The 27,445-nt window shown below is 30.7% G+C and overlaps 1 protein-coding gene across 1 annotated transcript in view; it reads right to left on the reverse strand.

Moving 5' to 3' along the window:
• Positions 1 to 349: 349 nt before the first annotated feature.
• Positions 350 to 27,445, reverse strand: part of LOC132730560 (uncharacterized) — a 59,211-nt gene continuing 32,115 nt past the window's right edge. The window contains exon 6 of the mRNA XM_060716517.1: positions 350 to 384. Coding sequence (XP_060572500.1) covers positions 350 to 384 — 35 coding nt within the window. The remainder of the gene's footprint in view (positions 385 to 27,445) is intronic.

Below are 27,445 nucleotides of genomic sequence, written 5' to 3' on the forward strand. Positions count from 1 at the left end.
ATTGAAGTAAATCATAGTTTAGTTTTTTTTAAATCAATTTATCCCTTGAAACAAAATATAAAGAAACAAAAATTAGGATTTTTCAGAAAAAAATTTACATGATGTACAAAATTAATGTATTTTTGACACAAGTTGAAAACACATAGAATATATAACATATTTTTTTTGCAAGTGAAATTGGGATAAAGACAGGTTTGTTTCAAATGCATGCTATTTGATTACCTTTTCTTCCAAACTGTCTGGATTAGCTGGAGGTGGCCCTCCTCCAGTCTTACTGGCAAACAGCCGACGTTCTCTCTCCCTTTTTTTAATAGCCATTTTAAGGTCGGACCATTTTTTTTAAGTTCATTTATGGTTCTGGTACAGGAACTCTGGCTGTTAACACTGAATTGACAGAAAAAAATATTTAAGATAACAATAGACAATGTTGAATGCAGGCCTCATTTTTTTTTCGTCCTGGAATTTTTGTAATGATGTTTAGTACTTTTACATTTGTATAATTATATGACCTTTAACTAATCACTTATTTCCATAAATTTCAAACTACACATTGTACCTGTAGAAATTACTAGAAAGTAACATTCTGTGGACTTTTACTACAGTATCTTAACATTGACATTCAATAGTCGTAGTTTCCTTGCTAAATTTCAATTTAATTAGACTTCCAAAAAAATTGAAACACAATGTTCTATACATGTCCGGTAAATTGAGTTGTCTACACAATTTTTTTCATCTTTTAATGCCCTAATTTAAAGACACATGTCTATGGTCAAATGTTTGATTTTATGTTTGATAAAGGAATGTTTACTTATATTAAGAACCCACATATATTTGGGTAAAATTTCTTTCTTTTTTATTATTTTGAATAAAAGTTACAGCGAAAAAACATCATATTTTGTCCGGTAATATGTAGGATCCCAGTATATGTAACGTTTTATAGATTATAAGTAACTGTAAGTCCTTCCCAGTACCAGAGTCTTTCTATTTGAAGGACGCTGCCTGTACAAAGCACATAATTAAAGAAATAAAGATGTTTGACACTCATACGATTTTATTTTTTATTATTTCATCCAGAGATCTGCCAAGAATTTGAAAGTACTGGGCCCTGGGCCCACTTGGTCTGAAAATGATGGGCCATTTTTACCAAAGTATGGGCCTTGGGAAAATAAGTAAACATTGACCAAAATAATTGTTAAAAAGTTTGTAGATAATTGAATTTCCCTGGTAATAAATCTTAAATCATATTTTATGACAAGTGGTTCACTTATAATTCAGTACTTTACAATAATTAAAAAATTATGCCTACATGGTAACTTTCTAACTAATATTAATTGCAGGCAAAAATGAAAATATTTTTTTAATGGCTGCTCAAAAATTTGATATGCAAATTTATTCACATAATTGCTGGTTCTTACTTGTAATGTCTTATATTGTGCATTATCCATTTAATTGTTCCTACTTTGCACCAAATGTCCCTTACCACTGTATATTGACGAATTTTATTGCCCCTTGTATGCCTCTGTGTAGACAGCATACATCACAGACATTTGCCGACAGACCTTTTGATCATGAAAAAAGTCATGCACAATGTTTCTCTGATTGGTTAATCACCCTGTCAAACATTCTGATGACGAAATATACATCTTTTTTTACACTTCATCAGCCAAAACTTGCGTGAACTTGAGTGACCTTAGGGTTGATCAAGTTGAACACCTGTCAGATTATACTGTAACTTACAGCATTTCTTAAAATAGCAATTTTTTTTTTTTCAGTTACCGATAATCATTTTAAATATTAAGTAGTTGTATAATTTGTTTGTTTGTTTTATTGGATTAAATTTACGGTAGTAGAAATGAGTATCTGTGTGGGAAAGGGATTATGAGAAGAAATGCGGTAAGTAGATAACATGGACAAAAGCTATAGGGGAATGGATAAACTAAAGAATATGCGTAATTACAGGAGCATGGGTAACATGTTGCTGTTGGTACCAGTTTTGACTGGATGACTAAATAACCCAGCAGACAGTTTTGTTTTCTTATAAGTCTGGCACAGATTTTTGATGCGCCCATGGCCCTTTGCTGCCGATTTTCCTGCGCCATTCTAATTTTTTTAGCGCCAATGGCGCAAAATCGCGTCCTCGGCAGATCTCTGTTTCATCCTATATTTTTTTCCGTATTCTTTAATTAAAAATGGGCCAAATATATCCCGGAACAACCAATATTCAATCAGTTAAGTTGTTTTTAGCCAATAATAAATGGAAGGGGAAATTATGCTTTAAATTCATATTAGATATTAATGCATCTATGAACATTTATTCATTTTATGGTTGGTACATTTCCAATATGTCTTAATCTTTCTTAGAAAAACAATAAAAACAATATGACCCACTCAGGTCACTCCCAGGGAGTGAGTGATATTTTAACCTAAATTCAAACAGCAGGGTAATCACCACTAAAGAATTTGTGCAAGATGGGCTTAGTACTAAAAATTGTAGAAAATTCAATGATTTTCAACAGTTTTTACAGGATTTTAAAAAAACTTACACTAAATGTTATAACATATGTACAGTACAATATACGTGTTGAGTTGGTATAGGGCCGAGCTGACTCGGTGGCCGAGTACGTTTAAGGGCCGCCCGAGCTGACCCGGATTCGTTTCGGGATAGATCAATATAGAATCTACCAGACCTTACAGACTTGTTATAGTTTATGTCGATCAAGCCTTGTGCTTTGCCAAGAAGCACAAATATCAAGCGACGTTATATTTAAAAAAATTTAGGACGAGGCCAAATATAGATCTAGGCTCTGCTTACTTTACTTTCGACGGACCTACATCGTAACATGATAATTTACCTCTCCAAAATATCCTGCCAACAAGCCTCCTTAACTTGGGCAGTCAGTTTAATAGAAAATCTACTTTCTATTTCGCTGTGGTTATTGATGTAACCAGTCAACAACGCCTCCACCTCCCCCTTTGTCCAGTTTTCCTTCCGTTTTTTGTCCGGGTGTTTATCCATTTTGACGTTTTGACAGACGACTTGTCAACATCCGGGAGCGCTTTTTTACCTCCTATTGAAAAGTCGGTTAACGTAAATTTTCAGTGTCGTAAAATTACGCTACGTTCTGTTTAGTGAAACGCAACTAACGTAAATTTGCGTTTTGCGTAAGTCCAAATTTACGTAAATAGATACGCAAAACTTACGTAATGTTAGTGAAACGCTCGCCAGGTGTGTGGCAGAGTGGCTCGGTGCTTAACTTTTAAATTAACTTGTTTTTTGGATCAGTGTTTTAAGTAAATTTAAAGAGGAGTGTTTTTTTGTTTAAGTTTACAATGCAGGTCATATGCCATATTACGCCGACACAGGAAAAATAATTTTGGCTAACCTAAGGAGTTACAAACTTCCAAGCAACACAAGGGGTCAAAAACAACCTCACCAGCAAGAGCTAAGAGATGTTTAGATTCCAATGATTTGAACCCTTTTAGTCGCCCTTTACGACCACACAGGGGCAAACAGTGGCTGCAATTCGTATACCTGAACAAAGACAACCATTCAGCCACAAGGGATATATAAAGATGAATATTGAATACTGCTTATGCCGGTTGCAGGTGCTAGAGACGTGAAAAAAGTTGTACTTGAACATTATCTCCTATAAACAGTCTCAATTAAAGCGTGTCTCTAATTGTCATATAATTTTATAGTTTTCATTGCTTTTAGGGAACATTTTTTGGTTGATGATAATATCTTAGGACAATTTTTGTTACTAGAAGATATTTTAAGTATGATATTAATATCGTAATTAAAATTATAATGTTAAAAATCAGGTTATAATTAATTTAATGTTTCGTGATAGCAAAATCAAACAAAGTAAAAACATTTTTCTCTGAAAGTATTCATATTACAGTATAACAAAGTATTTGAAGTCTTGTTTTATAAAAACAAATACCTTCCATTTAATTTGCTTTGCAATAGGAGGTATAATCATTACAAAGCGGTTAAGGCCCATTAGGCTTTCAAAATGCTATCAGTTATATTTATCTTTTTTAATTTTTGGTATCGTGTTACAATTTCCAAAAAGTTACTTATAAACTATATAGAAAAACTATATTTTCTCCTTTTCCTCTTTTTCAATTGGTATAGTTACAGTGATTTGATATTTTGGATGGAAGTCAAAATACTAGTTTGTTTACATTTTACACTTTATTGACACATTTTCGCACATTCAAATCTACTTTATTGAGGTAATTTTCATCTTAAATGCTCTAAATACATAATTATTACATTATTTAATAAATGTTTGACTTCTAACTAAAGAATATATTTTTTATTGATTTCTGAGGCACAATGTACCTTCTGCTAATATTAACATATTTAAAAATATAAATATATATTCATATTAAACATTATGACATAAAACATTATTGAAATTGATGACATTAAACCTAAAGTCTAATTTCAATGATGTTCTATCTTTTTTAATGTTAAACCACATTCTCGTACAAATGTTTTAACTTCAATAGTTTTACCTAATGTGAAACGATTTACCAAATTAACTGGAATTTAACATACATTTTCTGAAAATAAAGACCTGGAAAAAATATGTATTCACCTTTTGTTCAAAATGTATGTGGTATTCTTGTTAACAAATAATTATTAATGATACCACATTGTTTTTTAGATTTGTGTCTACAAATCAATGCTGTTTCATGAACGAAGACAAGGTCTCCCTTATTACTCACACAAGTAAAACAAATTTAATGTACATCTTATTTACTTCGATAGTTGATCTCCGCAAGGCTCTTCTCAATAATGTACGAATACCAACATTTGTTGCTTACCTCTTCTCATTAAATATTTCTTATAATTAACTTTCAATCATCTCCATTGCCATATGATTATGCTAACAAAATAGTTTGTCATTAGCACTAAAAATATGTTTCTTATTATAGATGGCTGATACCTTGGGATTTTAATCTGTGATACAAGCATACGAGATATAGTTCATTCCAAAGGTTGTCATTGATAGATAAGAACTACTTGAATTAATCCGGTCAATGACATTTTTAAAATGATGTATAACTTATTTTATCATTCAGCTCTCATTCTAATTAAATCACTGTTCCTTTGATACTTTCACATCTTATACTGTTCTAACGATACATTGAACATTTTTGTAAAGTAATTTGGTCAAACTCTGTTAAGTTAATTAATTAATAACTGTACAAAACCTTGTTAACAAATGTTGTTTCTATTCAAAAACCATCTTGAGATTAAGTTACAGAACAATTTTAAAGAATATATTATAAACAAGAAGTATCTTTAAAAAGATACTCGGCCGAAGTCAAACATGTTACTTTGCATAGGATAAGCTAACCATGCTAACCGCAAACAGAACATTTTATTCGTCCTCAATAGTTTTATTTCAGTTCATTTTACCCGCAATGTTTTTCCCCATTAATTGTCATCTTAGATTTAAACAATATTACTTACATTTTTTTATTTTAATTAAAATGGAATTTGACTTGAATTGGAATTTATAATAAAACAAAGATTAAGTATATACTGTACACTAATTCCACGGAGAATTTTGCAACTGTAAATTAGTCGAAAGTTCGTTTCAATCGTCTTTTGCCCGGTCCTAGAGGAGAATATAATGAGAAGAGAAACCCAATCGAACGCAAAAGTATCGAAAAGGCGATCTGTCATATTTAATTTCATATATTTATTGAAAAGCTGTTAGAGACATCTAGAAAATATCATTATTGTGTTTTTATATTTATTCTGACTTTTATCTTTTTCCAACACTTCTTGCCAGCGCGCAATCGAACAGATCTCTATATATACAGCTACCTATAACGGAAGCTCTTCTAAAGTATCAATCAAACAGGCTATTAGTGTTTAAATGACCAATGAAAATTCTGCCTATATTCATTTCTTTACTGTTGATTTTAGCGGAAGTCAAGGTGAAATCAGACGACCTCCGGCCGAAAAAGAGCAAACCGGAATCCCTTATGAACTTCATAAACGACAAAATTGAAAATTATGCAGGCTCGGTTTGTTTGAGTCTGTTTATGGAGAAAATTGATGTAACAGAGATTCTTGCACACAGAATATCATTAAAGGATAAGAAAACGCGCTGTTTTTTTTTATAATAAACATATGCTGCAATGATAGCAGTGTAATTTTCATTTTTAAAACACGTTGCCAACACAATGCCATTAAACTAGCTTATTATTATGTTATATGCAATAATATCACTAATACATTAATACCTGCGGAAGCCAAAGGGATAAGAAAACACTCACTTGCATTATCTTGCTTCTGCAGATGTTCATGTACGACAAAAGGTGCATAACACCATTTTATAGACAAATAACTCTTTCGTCAGTCTCAAACATTTGCCTTAGTAAGAGAGGGTTTTTTGTTTTGGTCTTTTTTTTAATTACGAAACGAGCGATTTTACCTGACGATTGAAAAACATTCACTTGAATAACACATTTACATCATAATATTTTTAATGTCTTTTTCTTAGAATATAAAATCAAAGGCCAACCAGAAAGGTTATAAAGCATGTGAAATGCTTATCAGTTTCTTCCCTTGAGATGATGTCCTGATTTTAGGATATAAAAACAATTCTGACAATTCGTTCAAACAGTGAATACATTAATCTGTTTTTGGAGGACATTGACGTTTTAACGTAATGTGAGTGAAAATAGAGTTATGAAGACTATGCGTTTTTTATCTGTTCTTGTATTATAATTAAGTGTGCTCAAATATGATTCAGACAGCGAAAACAAATGTTTACAAGCAAGTTTGAAATAAAGAGTTTTGCAATCATGCATGAAAAGTAGTGTATTTAGTCTGAAACATTTACTGGGAAACATTTGACATTTAACCTACAGAGCGCTTTTTGTTGTTTGTCATTGGGTTTTTAATGTCTCTAAGCATATGTAACGCTGTTGTTAATGGAAATGGTTGAGTTATTCAAAGATACTGTAGATTCCTTGACTAGCGTGAGATCCAAATTTAAAATCTGTTGTGGCTCAGACAATAAAAATGTTAAAAGTTATTAATAAAACTGAAATAAAAAGGACTATTAACAGAATTAACAAAAATAAACTGAAATTATTACGGAACTGAAATATTCGAATATAACTTGAATAACACAGTCAATGTTTTAAGATTTCTTGGTTCAAAAACGTCGTTTGTTAGTAAATAAGATCTAAAATTACAAGTACTCATTGTTGTCCATTGTGTCTTTTTTAGAAATCCATATTTTGCTTATTTTAATTGAAAATATTTCCAAAAACAGTTTTTGTAAAATATTATGTTCGTTGATATTTATTAAAAGTCCAAATGAGGTAAGAACCTGGATCTGTTTTGCATGTACTTTTGTTAGGAAAAAAATAGTTATTTTGTCTTACAATTGTATTACGTCATTATCCACTTGAATTAACATTATTTTATCCTCTACCAACGAAACTACTTCAGTCGTGTCTAAATCGCCAATAAGATTGACCGATACAAAACAATGCACGTTTTCATTATCCCTGATGGACAGACTCAATCAAACCGAGTCTGCAATTTGTAAAACGTGCCCCGCACTTCATTTCAGTGTTTTTATAATATGGCTGGTCCATCAGGATCTGGATCAGTGATTCCAGGATCAGTGATTCCAGGATCAGTGATTCCAGCACATTTAGTGTTTAAAATAAGAATACCGCTCAAGTCGGTGCTAGGGGACGTAGTTGTACTATCTCATTATCCCTCATGTACAGACTCAATCAAACCACCGAGGCTGGAATTTTCATGTTATTTTGTTGTGATTTATGGTTCCTGGGAGTCACACTTTATCGAGATTTTTATTTTTCTTGAGTTTGCGTGTCTTCCGCATTGACCTGAAATACAAATAAAATGATAAACAAGATCAACAAGGAAAGGCGGCTTTCAATGAACACAAACCGCTTACGACCCAGCAAAAAGAACCACTGGCAAGGAGCCCAGGCGGACCCAAAACAAAAACAGGACAGGGCACAAGACAGAGCACGGACAGGTTAATCACTAAAATGCTAAATAATTTGTAACTGATAAGGAATTCAAAGAAAACAAATAAATGATTGAAAAATAGGAAAAAATTTATTACTGATAAGGACTACAAAGAAAACAAATAAAGGATTGAATAATCAGCCCACAAAGAGGGCACAGGGAAAGGGGACAGAAGGCCGGGGGAAGGGGGTAAATCAAAGAAATAAAAACTAGGGGAAAAGGGAAAGATACTTACCGTAGACGAGAAAACAACAAGGGACACAAGCAAAAGTGTCACCAAAACAGTATGAAACAACATAAACTTACATCTGAAGAACACAGAGGGGCGCCGCCTTGGAGAGGTCAGCAGCACAAGTACTGCTGGGGAGTTTAAACCGGTTAATGGTGCACCAAACCTCACTCTTAGCCCCACCATGTTCCTATAAACGAGACAGTGTAAATAAAATGAATCCCCGCCAAGTAAAATTCTAACAGTTGTTATAGTTACAAAAGGTTAAATAAGTAAAACCCCAAAATGATCATCTAGAAACATATAAAAGTAAACCCAATGACCATAATAGAAGTACTCGATGTCCTAAAGGAAGACAAAGCAACAAGAAAATCACCTACAAGGGCCTGACGAAGCAAGGCAGAAGACGAGCAGATGTATTCAAAAGAGGAAAGCGTAGTGTCAAACTGTAAAAGGGTTGAACACTTAGCATGCAGTATGTCTTAAAATAGTAGGGTCATAACCTCTTTTAATAAAACGTTTAATGATTTAAGTAAAAACAGCAGAAAATTTACCATGACCCAAAATCTTACGAAGTTTGAAAATCACATTGTAAAGCCATTTCTTCGATGTTGCTTAAATCTATACAATTGACTTACACTTCAAATGTCATCGTTCTAATCCTATATACGTATATTTGACCTCCTATTTACTATATTAGAAATGCAAATAGTGCCACAGGGTTGCCTTTTGGGGCGTTCTTTAACGTTTCCGTTTTTTCTTATACATATTTATCGCTGTTGTTGTCGTCGTGTGAACACACGACTACTTGAAAACTATTTAATCAGTCACTTTTAGTCACTTTAAGAATATGTTTCCTGCTTTTGAAGTTTGTCTTTCGACATTTGTCTGTATACATCTTGTGTCCCTTTTAAACTCCGGTTTCATTTTTATTTAGTTCTGACAATTGTTTTCCTTCTCTTGAAATGAACGGAATAAATGTATAGTCACTAAAGTGTCAAAACATATTTTCAAAACATTTTATTCTTACTAATTTCCTTGCTATCGTAAAATAAAAAACACAAAAGTTTACTCTGACTATTGTTTATTCAGTCACGAATAAACAGTTAGAATTCAATTCTTCAAAAATGGAAACAAAGTTTGATTTAAACTACTGTAAACAAATAAATAAAAAGTTCTAAAAAAGAATTGTTTATCACAGTTCGTGTGGTGTTTACTGATGAAACAGCAGCATTAAGGGAACAATGACAGAAAAAGAGCTATTGTAGTATATATTCGAAGATTGGATGAATATGCATTTCAGCCATAGTTGAAATCGACAAATCAGGTACCGAGAATCATTTACAAACATAATTTGGTAGTATCCTAGTATTTGGATATTTATTTCATGTCAAGGTTTATCCTATCATTAACCCCCGATAAGACCATTCGCCAGTCGATCCTGTTTATTTATTTTATGGCGTTTATTTCTCAGCCTAACAACCACTATGTTTTGTCGTTTGAATACGAACATTTGCGTAAAAATGATTATTGAGTGAGATATTTTAAAGAATTATCGCACTGTCCGCTTTGGAAATCCCTGGTGCAATTTTCAAGATTAGAAATTCTTTACTTTTGTATACTAGTATTTGTTCATATACCTTGAAAGATGTCTCCGAATACTTCATTCTATTGAAAACTTAATATAACCTTACAATTTTATTTTAAGTGCGAAAGAGTTAGCATTATCGCTTGCATTGCATAACTAAACGTCTACGTACTTTAATTAAATCCTTTCAAATGTCATTTTTAAAGAATGTCTCGTCATATTGATTAGATATTTAAATGTGCAATTTTGAATTCACATTAATCCTCAGACAACGGTAAAAACATCTTAGTAGAAAACACTTGTTTTAATAATTTTATTAATTGATCTATATTATGTTTGATTAACATCTGAACAAAACGTTACGCTGCAGGTGTCATAAAAAAGCCAAAATATAAACAAAAGGGTATTTTGATGACTACAAAGAATACAATTATAATACAACAAATGTTCTACATTTATAAATACAAACTCAGCACAACTAAGTTCAGTTCTGTGATTTTGAAACTGTGATACGGTGCCAAAAGTAAATTTAAAGGATTTTGAGAGACACAAGTAATATCATTTGTTGGCCCCTAATATAAATTCATACCATCCTTTATCATCTAAAATTAGGAAGGTCAGATTTCATTTTTCAAAATCTCATCAGACAATCCCGCATTTTTATAATGTGAGTTAGAAAGTCCTCATTCAATTTTATCAACATTCTTTTAAAGCAATATTCCATAAGAATATCCATATGATACATTCCTATATTTTGCATCAATTTTTATAAGAATACATAATTGATTGTGCCCGTTGTTGACCTATCTCCTATCCTTAAGGTGTTATAAATTTTCTACAGCAGTTTCATTTCCCTGAAATCTCCTGATACAAAATTAAATGTCTTATACCCTATGTACACAATATATTAAAATGTTGCTCTTGTTTGTAACAGTTTATACCAGCTTCACTCAACCCATATTTCATTAACAAGAATTGTTAAGTATAGTTGATGTTGTATGTTTGAGTGTCACCGCTGTTATCATAATTTGAATGACTATCTCAAAAATGAAATACTTCTTGGCACACAAGTTTTTGACATATGAGTTCATAAAATGGTACAAAAACATTATCATATTAATAAAGGTATAATAGTTAACTTCCTTTTTAAGTTAAAAATATAATTTTGATACATGAAGGTAAGTAAATGTCCTATGCGCAGTTTTCAAATAATCATAATTACAGTTATTATAGAAATGACACAACAGTTTATAAAATCATGGTGTCAATTTCAACAAACTACGTGTTGCAGTTGTTAGTACATTTTAGCTTCAAAATATTCACACATGTTTTACATGAAGTATTGATATCGCAATTAATGTCTCTGACAATTGTATGCATTTGTTTAATCATGAATGGCACTGCTTTCTCTAAAATGTAGTCGATTAAAATCATAAGATAGTTTGACACTTCCGAATGCGTATAGAAAAGGAAATGGCAACAATGTTTTTTTCAGCAGATTTTAGTTTTTGTTAGGAAATTTGTTTATCTAATTAGCTTGCGATTTTGCTTTGCTATCATCTTTAAACAAACCCGTTTCCATGCATGATCTTTAAGATAAAAAGTTCATAAATAGGAAACATCCAACTCCTATCGACACTTAATTAAATTGATGCACATCTGTTATTCATCTCACATTTTGTTTCCATGGATATCAAAATTTAATAATAGTTATTTATCTTCAAATCATTTCTTAACAAAGTAAAATATTCTGTATGCTTCTGATTTGAAACCAAATCAGGTTTTAAACAATTATGGGGGATGATTTGTGCTATGTCGTATGTTCGCTCCCCGGGGCGTAAAAGACAAAAAACTTGATAATACAACAAGGTCAATACTTTGTCGTTCTTTCTCCGTGGACCTTAAGGTGGAAATACGATAAAACGACAACGTGGTGAATCTGTTCTTTTTTGCCTCCCCCCATGCGGAGTGAAAATAAGACATGGCATAAATTATTCATAATAAAAAATATTATATGACACAAATAATTAAACGTAGTGATTCCATGTCAATTATGTTACATTTTCGGCTAGTAGCCCTCGTCAACAGAAATAACTTGAAGCGACGCCATAATAACGGAACATTTTGATTATGAAGTGATTATGAAATAATGTATCGTTTTTTTTATTCCTTATAAAATGTAAATTACGCAGAAACCGATAGTATTGTACTTTTTCAGTCATGTATAGTCTAAGAATGCTTTTAACATTTTTATACGATTTTGTCCATTAATGATTTAAGTTTTCTAATCAAGAAACTATTAAAGAGTCTAGTCATAAGGTTTCATAAGCTTCATTATATAATATCCTTTTATATAAGGAAGCTTCTAAATGATTTTGTTTGCTCGTGATAAAGCTTTTAAGTCATTAACGTCCATCAGTTACTAAAGTACCCTAAAGTGACAGCATTTCCTGTAAGAACAATATAGTTTTGGGGCATTAGACTTGACTAGTTATCTTCTTTTGTTGCATCTTTATAAAATCTTTAAGTCTCAAACCTAAATCAAGGTCAGTGGTTTTTCAAGAAAGTTCCGTTTAGTTATGTTTGTGCAGTTTGTTGGAGACAATCAGTTTCCCAGATAAGGAGAATAGGAACTATAAAAAAATTGGTTACCGATTTAGAATGATGTAGCTTCTTATATATCACTAGCAATATCTATTGTCTTTCTTTTCACTTTTCATTTAATATCAAACAACTTATATATCTCTTTTTTTAAAAATCAATATGTTAGTAATTATGAAAAATGTCATAATATATTTACTTTTGTGTAACAATGGTTTTGTTTTCTATTTGTTCAAGATAAAGATACCAGTTGAAAATTCCATGTCTATTTATAAGGCCACCGACCTCATTGTAGTAAAGTATAGAAAAAAGGCGCATATATCTATTTCACTTTTGATTGAATTCAATACGATCTCTATGATGTTTTGTGACAATAATTTGAAATTTCGCCCATAGTGATGGATCGTTACGAGGTAAAATAGAATATTTGTCTATACATAATTTTGCTGAAATGACAAACATTTCTTTTTCTAAGCGTCATTGCCTCAGCTATTTTTAGTAACAACGTGTCAGTGAACTCTAAAATTCATTTTTCAGTAATGATGCGAGATGTGTCGCTCTTAAGAGTAGATGAATGGACAGCTGTATCATATCATTGTTTTTGGAATTCAATTTCAACCAGCAACTGATTGACAATAAATGGTATTATAAAATAGCGTCATATGATTGATTTTTGCGTTTATATCCATTACAATAATATAACATGATTTTGTGATTTTGTTGAAGCTTGTAAAAGAAGCAGAGTTAGTTTCTATAAACTATGGAATTTCCTTTCCGATCCTTAATATGGTTCGTGATGAATTGGATGACTTCGACAAACAAGTTTAAATGATATAATTATATTTATTTAATTGGTAAATGTAACTGGTGACAGAGGAGAGAAACAGTTTGATATTGTCCATTCTTATAACCTTAACGAAGATCAGCTGGCAGTCTTCTTGTGTTTCAAGATTGCTTCATCACAAAGTTTATCTTATTACAGCAAGGTATAACTTATATTATATTCAAGGCACAAATTGTCTATATTACGTACATAGGCCCGGAAATGAAATAGTAAATCACGTTTCACTTCAAAAAAAATATTTAGTCGTATTAACTTTACCTAATGCAAAAATGAAAAAGAATCAAAGGATGACTCATCTTCATGAAAAATCTGTTCTTTTTGTACACTAAATAAGGACTCTAGTTTATAAAAAATATTAATGTTTTTAATAATTATGAGTTTTTGGGCATATAGGGTTTTTCGAACACTAACTTCGTACTAAGAACTTTAATGTTGTTTGACCTCACGCTTTCATAGTTCATCAAATATTGTCATATAAAAGTTGAAATGGATAATAAGTTATTAACCTCTCTAGCACATTCACTCAACGCATTCAACCTACGCTTGAGATTTTATTCAGACAATGTAATTAAAACTGTAAAAAACCTTTATCGTTTCACGAAAATATCTACAGTAATGTGTTAGTTATGTAAGAGATAGGAGCGAGATCAATACATAATAGATTTAAGATAATACCACAAACGATATGGGCTAAGTCATATTATTTATATTATACGGTCGTTGTCACTACATATAGATTTAATACATACCTTCTGTACATCGTAATGTATCAACTCAATCTAATTCAATACTTGCATTTACTATAGCAGAATGAGAATAGTTATTTTCTATTGACAATGCTTATTTTGTGTGTGATAAGAAATGTAATAATACTTTCTATTGATACTGATAAAATTTCTATTGATACTGATAAAACTTCAACAGTCTTCTACATGACACAAAATACTCATGACTATTTGAGACTATTGGAAACTTTAATTGTGTTTCATGTTTAAATAGTTCAACATATATACAATAAGACCGTGTGTACCAATTAAACAATCATTTAACGTGCTCCAGAACTTAAAGTTATTATAGATCTACCTGATAAATAAACAAATGTAACATATTGAAATGAGCAAAACACATGAAAATGTCAAGTGTTTAGAAAACATAGGGAACATTTCTAGCAATTCCTGCGTACCAATTTTTGACATATACTAGCCTGCATGCTGATTTGAATAGTCCAATACAATCATAGGCAAACGTGGTTTTATAAAATAGTTTTATATGGCATACGTGTATCAGCTCATGTACATATAGTTTCTGTACCACGGGGGTGGAACCCCATATGTATCTCAAAAATGAGCATTGGTAAAAAGTATAAAAGTTTATGTGAATTTCCGCTGCTCCAGATGTGAAACATAACACCAGATGTGTCTGTAAAAGTATGTCAATTGCAGGGTTAGTATTCAACTTTTTAAACTGTTATATAAAATTCAATATATTTTAAAGAAAATCGAAATGTTATTCTACCCTCCTGACTTTGCTCTATATTACCAATTTTTGTTTTGGATTTCTATGCAGTCTTTTTCGAGATATTCTTTCCGTCGTGGGTTCTGTTGTGTACAAAACATGCAATGCGTATGAAGATAATGTCAATAAACGGATTCAAGAAAAACTCACGACAGATGCTTAACATTCAGACAAATCCTGATTTTAACAATAAATGAGATTTGGCTACAAACAAAGGAATTGTTTAAAATCAGTTGGTTTTTTTAAATTTACAAACTATAATTTGCAAATCTTATTGGCCATTCTAACATTATTTATAACTCTGAAATAAAATCTTAATAAAACGTCAGTAATTGGAAATACGTTCTAAAATAATATGTAAAGGGTAGTTTAGATGTCATTTCATTTTCTAGCAAACAGTTTTTTCCCTATAAGATCTTATTGAGTGTACTTATAATAACTTGCGAGTAAAAATGTTTGTCCAAAATAACGAGACCAAAAATATATTTACGCTCCTATAAGTTTATTTTATACATGAAATATCGAATAACACACCAAAAATCCGAACTTATCAGGTGCCCATAGATTATGATATTCAATAAGTACCTAATGTGTTAATATACGATCGTTGATGTGTTCAACTGAAAAAAATGTTTAAACTGTTCATATGTTTTTGCAAATCAATCACGTATTTATAAATATGACTGCTTCTGACTGCGTTCATGTAGGTGAAATCGAGTTCACTTCCTGAAAAACAGCAGGTTCAATTTAGAAAACACACGGCAGGTTCAACGAAGAACACATATACCATTTCTCAAGATTAATAACCCTACAAGAAATTATTATGGAATTGTTATGCAAGCATTGCTAACAACTCTTTATGTTGGAAAACTTGGAAATAACATACGCAAGGAAACCAGTTTGACTTCGGCCGAGTATTTTTTTTAAAGACGATACTTCTTGTTCCTCATCACTGTGTCCTCCTTAAAGTGGCATTATGCCAAACAATTTGCAAATTGTGGGTAAGCAAGTAAAACATTTTGCCATACCTGCGTTCAATTTCATATCTTACTATGAAAATATGAATCAATAATTCACGTTATTCGCAGACATCATTTCAATAAATAGCATTCAGAACGTATCGTTAGCGTTCAATCTTTTCAATAACTAAGTTAGTTTTTTTTAATCATATCCTCAACAATTTTTTAATCAATTATCGGTCAATCACCATTATGAAGGTCAATCTTTCGAAATATATTGTATTTATTTACTAATTCAACTGAACTCTTGACAGCGAATTTAAATATACAGTATATCACTTTGAATTGTAAAGAAGGTAGAAATAGGTTTTGTAATAACTAGATTACGTTGAACCACTACAATACGGCCCGATAAGGCTGGCGTCCATGATTGATTGCCGAACAACGGACAATAAGTTCTTGACATGTTTCTATGATAATAGTGCGTATATTAAATTAAATTCCACTCTATTCGTTTTTAATGTATTCATCTTTTACAACTTAAAATATCAAATATTACAAAATCCTTTACGTCTATATACCTCTTTTGGTTATGTATGTAATTTTTTTGAAAGCAGTTTAAATTAAATAATATCTGAAACTTTGAGAGAACAGTACATCCCTAGATAACATAATTACATAGCAAATATTGATAGGTTACTATTACATATACATTTCCTTTCGTTTTTTTCAAGACCTGAATATTATAATGCACATAATTTATCCTATAAGAACGTGTCATTGAAAATAACCTTAAACGTGTATCTGAAATGATAAACTGAAAGTGTATCTGAAAGGGTACATTAAATGTATCTGAAATGATAGATTCAGCAATACGTACACAAAACGATAAATCAATCATAATTAATAAAATATTTAAGAATTATTATAATTTAGTTAAATGGCTGAAATAAAATAATGTCGAAAAACACACATACATAAGGATAAGAATATTTTTATCGGTTCCGTATTGTTTTACTTTAATTTGCTATCTTAGAATACTTCTGAATGAATGTTTATGAGATATTATTACCAAATATATTAAGCAATACATTGTCTACGATATAAAATATTTCATTTTTATATAGTTTCGTTTTAAAGAACCATTATGATAATGTAATAAGGTAATAAAAAGAAATGGCAAGTGAAATGTTCTTTTTCCGCGGAAAAAAAACAACAAAAAACAGCATGGCACAAATCATTCACCATCAAAAAATTATAGGAAATCGCAAAGAATAATTTAATAATGAAGCATATTGTGTTTTTCTGTCAATTCTATTGACGTTCAGGCTAGTAACCTACGTCATTCCATTACAGAACAGAAATAACTGGAACAATTATGGAAAAGCAAACGAATCACGTGATTATTTAATAATGTATTGTTTGTTATTCCTCTTAAAAATGTAAATCACATAGAAACTGATAGTGTTGTTCTTTTCCAGCCATTTACAGAATGCTTTTAAGATTTTTATACGATTCTATCCATTAATGATTTAATTTTTCTAATCAAGAAACTATTTAAGAGTCTAGTCATAAGGTTTCATAAGCATCATTAGAAAATATCCTTTTATATAAGGAACCTTCTAAATGGTTTTGTTTGTTCGTTATAAAGCTTTTAACTTATTAACTCTATCAGTTACTCAAGTACCCTAAAGTGACAGCATTTCCTGTAAGAAAAGTATAATTTGGGGGTATTTTACTTGACTAGTTATCTTCTTTTGTTGCATCTTATAAAATCTTTAAGTCTCAAATCTAAATCAACATAAGCCATTTTTCAAGAAAGTTCCGTTTGGTTATGTTTGCGAAGTTTGTTGGAGGCAATCTGTTTCCCAGATAAGGAGAATAGGTACTATAAAAAACGTTTGGTTACCGATTTTGAATGATGTAGCTTCTTTTATAATAGCAATATTTATATCTGTTCTTTTTACTTTGCATTTAATATAAAACAAATTTTTCTCAAATAAACATTTTTTAGTAATTATGAATAAGCTCATAATATATTCAGTTTTGTTTTAAAATGGATTTGTTTTTCTTTCTGTTCTGAATAAAGATACTAGTTGAAGGTTTCAAATTGATAAAATATCAATAAATTTCCACATCTAGAGTTTAGGTCACGACCTTATTGTAGTCAAAATATAGAAAAAATTTACATATATCTATTTCACGTTTGATTGAATTCAGTACTCTCTCTATGATGTTTTATGACAAGATATTTGAAAGTCTGCCCATAGTGATTTATCGTAACGAGGTAAAATAAAATATTTGTCAATATTAAATATTGCTGAAATGACAAATATTTCTTTTCCTAAGCGTCATTGCCTCAGCTATTAATAGTAACAACGTGTCAGTGAACTCGTAAAGTCTATATTGAGTAATGATGGGAGACGTGTCACTCTTAAGAGTAGCTGAATGAACAGCTGTATCATATTGTTATCTTGTGTGATTCAATTTCAACAAGCAACTGATTGACAATAAATGATAATAAATGATAACTCTTCGTCATAAGATTGAATTTTCTTGAGTTTGAGTGGATCTGTTCAAATAATATAACATGATTGCGTGAATGTGTTGAAGCTTCGAAAAGAAGCGAGATCTATTATACATAAAAGATTTAAGATAGTACCACAAACGATATGGGCTAAGTCGTATTATTTCTTCATTGTCACTACATATAGATTTAATACTTAATGATCTGTACATTGTAATGTATCAGCTACATCTCATTTAATACTTACATTTAATATAGCAGAAGTGGAATAGTTATTTTCCATTGACAATGCTTATTTTTGTGCGATAAGAAATGTAATAATATTGTCTAATGATCCTGATAAGACTTTAACAGTTTTGTGCATGAAACAAAATACTATAGATACAATCTTACATGCTGAGCTTGCATAGTCCTCTACATTAAGTTACGAACGTGTTTTTTTAAAGTTAAATGTAGTTTTTGTCAATTTGAATGTAATGCATATGGCATATGTGTATCATTAGCCTTCAATTTTTATAAAAAAGTTGGGCAATCTTTCTTTAAAATTAGGTTAGTGTTTATTACATATACCTCTTTTTGGTATGTATGTTATGTTTTGGAAAGCAGGTTAAATCAAATTATTTCTGAACAAGTGACAGAACAGGACATCCCTAAAGAACATAATTGCATAGCAAATATTGATGAACATTCTATGTTTCATTTATTTCAAGAAGTTAATTTGATAATGAGCTTAATATATCCTATAGACCAAGACAGCTCAATATTTACTGGGAAAAAAACTATATGATGTATCTGAAAGGGTAAATTGAACAATTATCTGAAGGGTTAATTAAACGTGTATCTGTAAAGGTAAGTTCAATGTGTATCTGAAAGGATAGATTGAGCAACACGTACATAAAACGATACATAAATCATAATAAATAATCATCATTATTTAGTTAAATGGCTGAACTAGATTAAAGTCGTAAAGCACACATAGATAAGGATAGGAATTCTTTAATTGCTATCTTGGAATATTTCTGCATGAATTATATGAGATATAATTACCAAATATATTAAAACGATAAAGTGTCTACGATAAAAAAATATTCAAATTTTATAAAGTTTCATTTTTAAATACCATAATGATAATTAAACAAAATTGAAGAAAAATAAAATGTCATTAAGAATATTATTATTGTGTTTCATGTTTATTTGTTGAATTTTAATAAATGGATTTGGTTAAAATTGGAAAATCAAACCAAAAGCTGTTTTTTTCTTTAAAAATGATATCAAATTGCAAAAGTGGTTGGTCTCAACGAAACATATCAATTTATTTCTTCAAAATGAGTGTCTTATTCACATTCTCTGTATACAATTACAATTTATACGAGGGTTGTCTCAAAAGTTTGTGACAAATTTTATAGACAACTCATTTATAATGCAAGTGTAAAAATATATACTTATGAATCTATTGTTTTTCATATCATCAAGTCATTTATAAGTTATTGACAATCATTACTTTTCAGTTCTCTTATTTAACGTACAGGAAGGAGTTCCCGCCGCTCGTCAAATAAAATCTGCATTTTCGTTATGTTTAGGCTTTAGAAATGTACGTATATTTTAAATATTGAATGTTGTGTCTGCTCAAAATCATGTTGACGTCTTCGTCTGATACATGTGTGTGATTACGTCATCTATAAGAATTGAGTTGAATATTTACTTTAGAAAGGCACTTAACGTATGTAAAACGAACGTTTTCTTGCATATCAGACAGGATTATGTACCGTTTACACCGGTGCTAGAAAACTCTTACACCCCCCATGTAAGACAAGTCGCGTGTTTTAAATGACATCATTGACGAGAGCCGTTTATGAATGAATTGCGTTCTTAGGATGACGTCACTTATACGTTCTGAATGAAGTTGTAAGTTCATACGCTACTATAACAAAAAAGAGTGTTATGAAAATATCCTTTTTTGTAATTTCTGTTCTGGAAATAATTGATATGTAATATGCAAGAAAAAGAATCAAACACCGGCTGTCAGTGCAGACGGGAATATCTAGCTCTCGGGTAACTGTTTAGCGGTAACTCGGCAGAGCCTCGTTACCGCCGTAAACAGTTACCCTCGAGCTAGATATTCCTGTCTGTACCGGCAGCCAGTGTAAGATTCTTATAGTATATGACATCTGACGCGTGCAGCGACTCACAGAGTTGCCGAGGTTATCATGCCATTATTTTGTTGTTTGTTGAGTTTTTAATATGTAAATCTTTCAGGATATTCTTAATTATACGCATTATAACACCTTTCTCATCTTTTAATTTAAATTCAAAATCATCATGTCACAGAATATTTGGACAACCCCTATATATAATTAATAAAAGTATCGTGATATTGTTCCGTAAAAATTTCCTCAGACGCAATCAAGACTGTTACAAGATACATAACGATAATGATTATAAAAAAATATAGACTGAATAGATAGATATCATGTTGTATCTTTATAGTTTTATTTTATTTTATTCATACCATAAGTAAAAAAATACAGTCTAATAAAATAATGTGATACCTTTTCACTTATGACATTGAGGCTCGTTAGAAATATTCAATTGAAATGAATGTCAAATTTCGAAACTTGTTGATACTAAAACACAAAACAAAAATGATATGGTGTGATTTCTTTTAAGTTTATCATCTTCATTTGGGTGATTGGTTATTGGTTATTTGTAAGCACTAAGATTATTATTTATAATAATAAACTTTCATTTTAAATCAAACAAATTTACAAATCCGTGACTATTCAAAAACAAAGCAATTCGAGCAAATACCTTGATATATTATCTGCTTATATATTTTACTTATACGTTGTAAAACAACCATATCCCAATTATGTTATTTCCTAAAACATAAATGCGAATATGAGTAATTTTTATTTGCTTGTAACTTAATGAATATTTTGAAAGGCATAGCTTTGTATTTTTGAATTAATAGAAAACATTAAATAAGCCAGGCAACTTGTTTTTCAGCATCCCACCTGAATTTTAATCCTCCATAGCCAAAATAGTTCACTTATTCAAATTAGACAAATGATCTCTGAAAGTCATTAGTACTTAACCTTTGTTACTAAGAAAATGTATAGAACAGTAACAAATTGCCATGCTTTCGAATGCTTTATTTAGATAAACAATTTTTCACAATATCGTGTTATTCGAGAAGACAATTCCAGACTGAATAATAAAACGACAAAGTTTAATTAAAAGACCTTTTACGCCTTAAATGCTATTATTTTCATTCATTTTCTACATTTTGACGCCCTGATATAATTTCCGAAAATTAATTATTGACAATATAGATGACGTGCTTATTGCTTCGAATGCTGTTTGGAAATTAATACATTAATAGTGATTTAGTTAATATTGTACAAGATTCAAAATACCACTTTATTAAATATTTGCTGCCCGTATCACACCTAGGGCTACTATCTTCCGGTGATAAGCCTCTTATATATTTTTAAGCTATACATTCTTAAACATTGTTAACAAATGCTTGCCCCTTCTCAAGTAAAAACAAATTCATTTGAGGCATAATCTGCTTTCAACATCATTACTCATACACATGCATCACCGATGGTACTACCATTTTTAACATCTTTAACTTGAACAGCTTACTTGATTTTTCTTTCGAAATAGTTCTCTTTATCATGTATTTTGTCATAATGATTATAAAATTTGTTGCTTTCGGATGATTACTCAATTACTTGAATTCCCGCTGCATGCGACATTTTTTATCGATTGCTTTTGGAATAAGCAAAGCATAGGTTTTCAAGGAAATATGAAGACCTACAAAATGTCGAATTTATCAAACTTCATTCCAAAGAAGTACACTGTGCTTGCGTTAATTTAAATACAAACGTATCCTTAAAAATATACTTTACTTCAATGATCGTCATCCTGTCAGATTAAGAAAAATCCACTAGGTGAATTATGAAAGTTTTCCTAAGTTATAGCGTACTTTTATGATTTTTTATATGTCTTATTTGACGCATTTGTGTACAATTATAAACTCCAATATTTCTAATAAAATGCATACATAACTGATATATTATAATTGTTGCCATGAATTAACTATATTAACAAGGCACTTTTGAAAAAATATATACCCTATAAATGTTTGAATATAAACATCATTTACAAAATATCATATTCCGAAACATAGAATATTATAAACGGGAACAGATTATATCATATCGTCTATGTTCATTTATATTTCCTATGTTATCATATTTTTATTGTTATCATACTCCGCGCATATGAAGGCGCCGAAATATTTCTTATTTTATGGAAAAGGTACATCAAGGAATAAAGAGGCGCTATTAAAGACATATTTTACTTGGCTTCTAAAAAGTGACCTTAATCAATATTTAACTGTTATTTTGTGTACGCTCTTTGTAGAGGCATTAGTTCGGATGAACATTCATTGTCTGTTAACACTGTCAATGACCTGTTGGCTGGGAAATTTATATTTTTAGAATGATAACTGCTATCCTGTTTGGATCCAACAGGACTTTGTCTTTGTGCGTGGTGATTATCATTCTCTGTTGTAGAACCGTCGCATAAATGACACATTTGTAAAAACACTGCTCTAAACTTACTTCCAAATATAATATAAACTATGATATTCGTTGATATTGATATATACGACAACAGCAGTGTTGTTTGTTGAATAGCTTCTTCCTTAATGGAATGTCTGTCAGGTTCTGAGCTCTCGTGCACAAAAGAAGAGATCATCTTTACATATCTGTAGATATGTGAAGGTAAATTTAAACAAAAGAATGTCACAGTCACAGCAAACAACATTTTTGTTACTTTTGCAAGCGGATTGTTCGTCGAGGTTCTGGATGCTCGCCTAAGGTTTCGTACTCGAAAGGATTTTACAAGGTTGCAAACGATTGCCGTCATTAGGTATATGATACAACAAATTGGTAATGCAAGTGTTATTACAGTGTCAGTATATATAAGCGCTTGTACAGAGTTACGATGTCGCGGTAAATATAAACAGTTATCTTCACTCATGGCCCAGAAAGGGAAATTATATAAGCACACCGAGATAAGACACAGTATAGCAACAATAATCTTTGCCAAGGCAGTCGTACACAACCTCTTTACAACAAACGGCTTGCAAATTCTTATGTAATTTTCCAACGTTACAAATACAACCAACCACACAGAAATAAAGCCGCAAATGTAGCTTAGAAAAATGATGACTTTACATGATCCACTTAAAGATCCTAATTGGAGATTGAACGTTTGTGATATCCACACTATCAATAATGTTGATAAGAATCCATTGTCTATGAAACCTCTTGCTGCGAGAAAAATACTACAAGAACTATCCCTAAGAGTTTTATGTAAAAACACAATTGATGACAGTGTGTTGCTAATTAATCCGAATATAGATATAACAGGGATTGTATATTGTTCTATAAATGACGTCAGCGGATGGTATGGAACTATGAATAACGGCTGAGTTTGGTTTTCATGGTTCTGCTGAATTACATGTGAAACATTTTGGTCCAATATGCCAGTTGCATTCTGGTATTCCTCACTTAGATTCATGTTCAATGGATCAATATTCATACTGAAAGAGACAAATGAAAATTTAACAAAATCACAAACTTAACGTACATTAATATTTCAAAACAATATCATTTCACATAATTATATCGATATGTTCATAATAAACAAAACACTTTGTGAACCGTTAATGTTGGTCTGGAAAAATTACTTGTGAGCATTATTTCTTTGTATTTTTAAAGAAACCTATGAATAATATTGAAACAATTTAGTTCATTTCAATGATTTATATTAACTATCTTCTGACACAAGCAATAAACAGTACTTCAAATGAATATGCTTTATCTAGCAAATTCTAGAAAAAGAAAATTCGACAATATATTCGCTGTTGTTTTAATTTGTCAAAGAGCAATTAAGCTATTCGACATTTTTTGGAAAAGAACCTCACCATTTCCATGTTACAATATTGTTTTCTGCTTAAGCCGGTGCTAGAGTGCATGGACAGTAGCTCGCAATTACACTACCGTCAATGAACAGGTTAAATCAAATCGAGCCTGCAATATTTTTTTTATTTTCGTTGTTTTGGGCATTATTGATTTCACTATTTGAATGAAGTTATGACAATAATACAGTAGTCTTAAATGATCTTCAACACGACAAAATAGCCGACTTTAAAGGTTTAAGTTGATTGAGCATTTTCTTTTTATGGCAGTAGTAAATGCAAAATTCCGTATCGTCCACACCCCTAGCACAGAGGCAAGAACTCAATGTTTTATATGGACATAAGTCGTCTGCTCCTTATTTTTCATAACAATGAAAAAGATAATTTTAAAAAATGTGCACTTTGTATGAAACAAAAACACAAATTTTCTTATTTTAATATATTTTTTATTCCAATTGCTACTCTTACTTTTTGCAGGTCGTTTAACGTTTGGGAACAACATTATTATTTCCATCTTTATTTATTGGTTGTCTATATAGAGATTTCTGTAGAAAAGAACTAAAATTTATGAGGCAATATATCGGTACATATTGCCATTTAGTGAACTGGTAACACCTGCCATTCTTGTTCACTTAAGTAACCACTTGAAATCAATGCAATTTGACAGATAATGACTCCACTTTTAACCCAAGGGGTTTGTACGAGTACATATGTTCACGACTGGAACACTTTAAGGGTGATACTTTGTTACACACATCTAATTGAACTTGTACTGTTTTTGTGTACATAATTGTATATTATTAGAGTTTCATGTGTTATTTGCTATAAAATAGAGAACACCGAATCCCTAATGAACAGCTAAAACAACACAATTGAAATCGTTGCAGGCTCGGTTTGACAAAGCCTGCACACGGAAAGTGCAATGTACCGTCCATGTCTCCTATAAGTAATCATATTCAAAATAAAATATTTTGTGATTGTTAAAACGATAAATCTCATCAAATTAAGAAACGTTGATCGCAGCAATAATCAAAATAATGTTTGTTTGTTTGCTCGTACTTTCGATTATCTGTCATTATTTCGTTCGTTCGCCCATTCATGTGTTGTTTGGTGGAATTCATGTAAAAACGATAGAATGTTTTATTTTCAATTTAAGAAACTTCAAAAAGGAGTCATTTTAAAATTTATTTCATTTAAATGAAGAATCTCCAATGAAAGATAAAATGGCAAAATAATAAAAAATATCAATTTTTGAACGGTTATTTTTTCTGTTTTATTATTATTATTATTATTATTATTATTATTATTATATTATTATTATTATTATTATTATTATTATATTGTTAAACGTATTTTTTACTTTTTACATTTCGAGGAACGTATAATAATTTAAACACCGACAAACCTAACTAAATGTACGTTGTACACTTTGAATTGATATGTCTTTATCTTATTAATCATTTTAAAGAGACTTGCAGTGATAAAAATGACCTACTGTGATATAATATAGTTTTGCAGAGATGAAAAAGTTTCATGTTATATGACATTGCCGTCACTAGATATACACGTAGAAGCGCTTTGCATCTTCCTTTGATTATCCATTCTTTTTATAACATTTTTTAACTTCATTTTGCAAAATGAATATCATTTATATGTCCTTTTTTCTGTGTTATGTTTATTAAAAAAACACATAAAAGTTGATTTAAACATTAAATGTCGATCTGATGAACAATTAATAGAGAAAACCATTAAACAACCAACAATGAAAACTTTGGTTAAATTTTCCCCTATATTAAATAAATGCAAGCATATGTACATTACGAGTATCATAATTAGTTGTTGTAACAAAAAAACAAAACAAAAAAACATTGTAACCAGTATCTGTAAAAACAACAATCTTACTATTCAATATATCCGTTACAATCTCCCTTTCATCCTTATAATACGCGTTCAGAAATACGACTGATAACTCGTAGACTAGGAGACAGAACAGCAGTACGTCAAATGTCATCCGAGAAGAGCTTTTCACAGCGTGTGCTATTGGTTAATAGACTGGCATGCCTGTAGGAAAGGAGTGCAAATTCTGCCATCCTTTTAAGAAGAAACTTGTAAAATAATTGCAAATCTTTTTAGTAACTTCAGGTTGTGTTGTAAGAACATCTGCTTTTCACTTTTGATTTATCATTAAGATTATTATTCGATATTTTATGATTTATGTAAGTTAAGAGGCAATGTTCTTTGCAAATTGAATTTGTAAACATAAGACAATGTTCTTTGAAAACTGAATTTGTAAGAACAAAACAAACCAAAACAAAACATTAAACCTTTCTTTTTGATCCCTTACCATTGTTGTTAAAATCAAATAAATATTTAGTACTAGTAATTTATATCTACCTTAGTTTAGCGAGATGAAAAAAGATATTAGTTTTGCGAGAGGTGGTTGATATAATGTATATTTTATTTACTCTTACAAATATAGAAAACCGAAAGACATTTAAGTTATTTTGTTTTGGATGACGGGGAAATTGAAATCGCAGCTGCTAGAATTGTAGACAAACAGCATCATCACTGATCGAGTATCTCAACTCTTGTTAATATTGTTTAGGTTTTGCATAGGTTCCACACTACTAGAGTTTTGTATATCTCAATGCATATCTATATAATATTTTGGTGTGATACAGCGTTACAAAAATTGATTCATGTCAGATACAGTTATGATAATCGTTTTAGTTCTTTTCTATTTTGTACTTACAACTTTTCTGGTGAAAATACATTGATCAAGTCGCTTGGAAATTTCATTAAGTGGCGGCGTCGCCTAGTGGTTAACGCGTCTAACCAGCTATCTAAGGATTGCTAACCACTTGGGTCAAAACCCTGTCAGGGGCAAACCCTTGTTTCCTTCAGCAAGAAGTTTAACATTCATTGCTAAGTACTAATTAGTTCCAGGAACGGATTCGAGTGTTTCAATATGCTTATAGCTTCCAACACAATCAAACTGAAATAAATTTGTTTCAACTAATTACATTAACATTAAAAAATAACGGATATCATGTGTGTATCAATTCGTTTCCGTGATACTTAATCTGTCAGAAAAGTAACAACATCAATGCCAGTGCTTTAAAATACGATCGAAATGTGAATGA

This window comes from Ruditapes philippinarum, unplaced genomic scaffold (assembly GCF_026571515.1).
Source record: "Ruditapes philippinarum isolate M1 unplaced genomic scaffold, ASM2657151v2 ctg1725_1_1_1_1, whole genome shotgun sequence".
NCBI classification, from domain to species: Eukaryota; Metazoa; Mollusca; class Bivalvia; order Venerida; family Veneridae; genus Ruditapes; species Ruditapes philippinarum.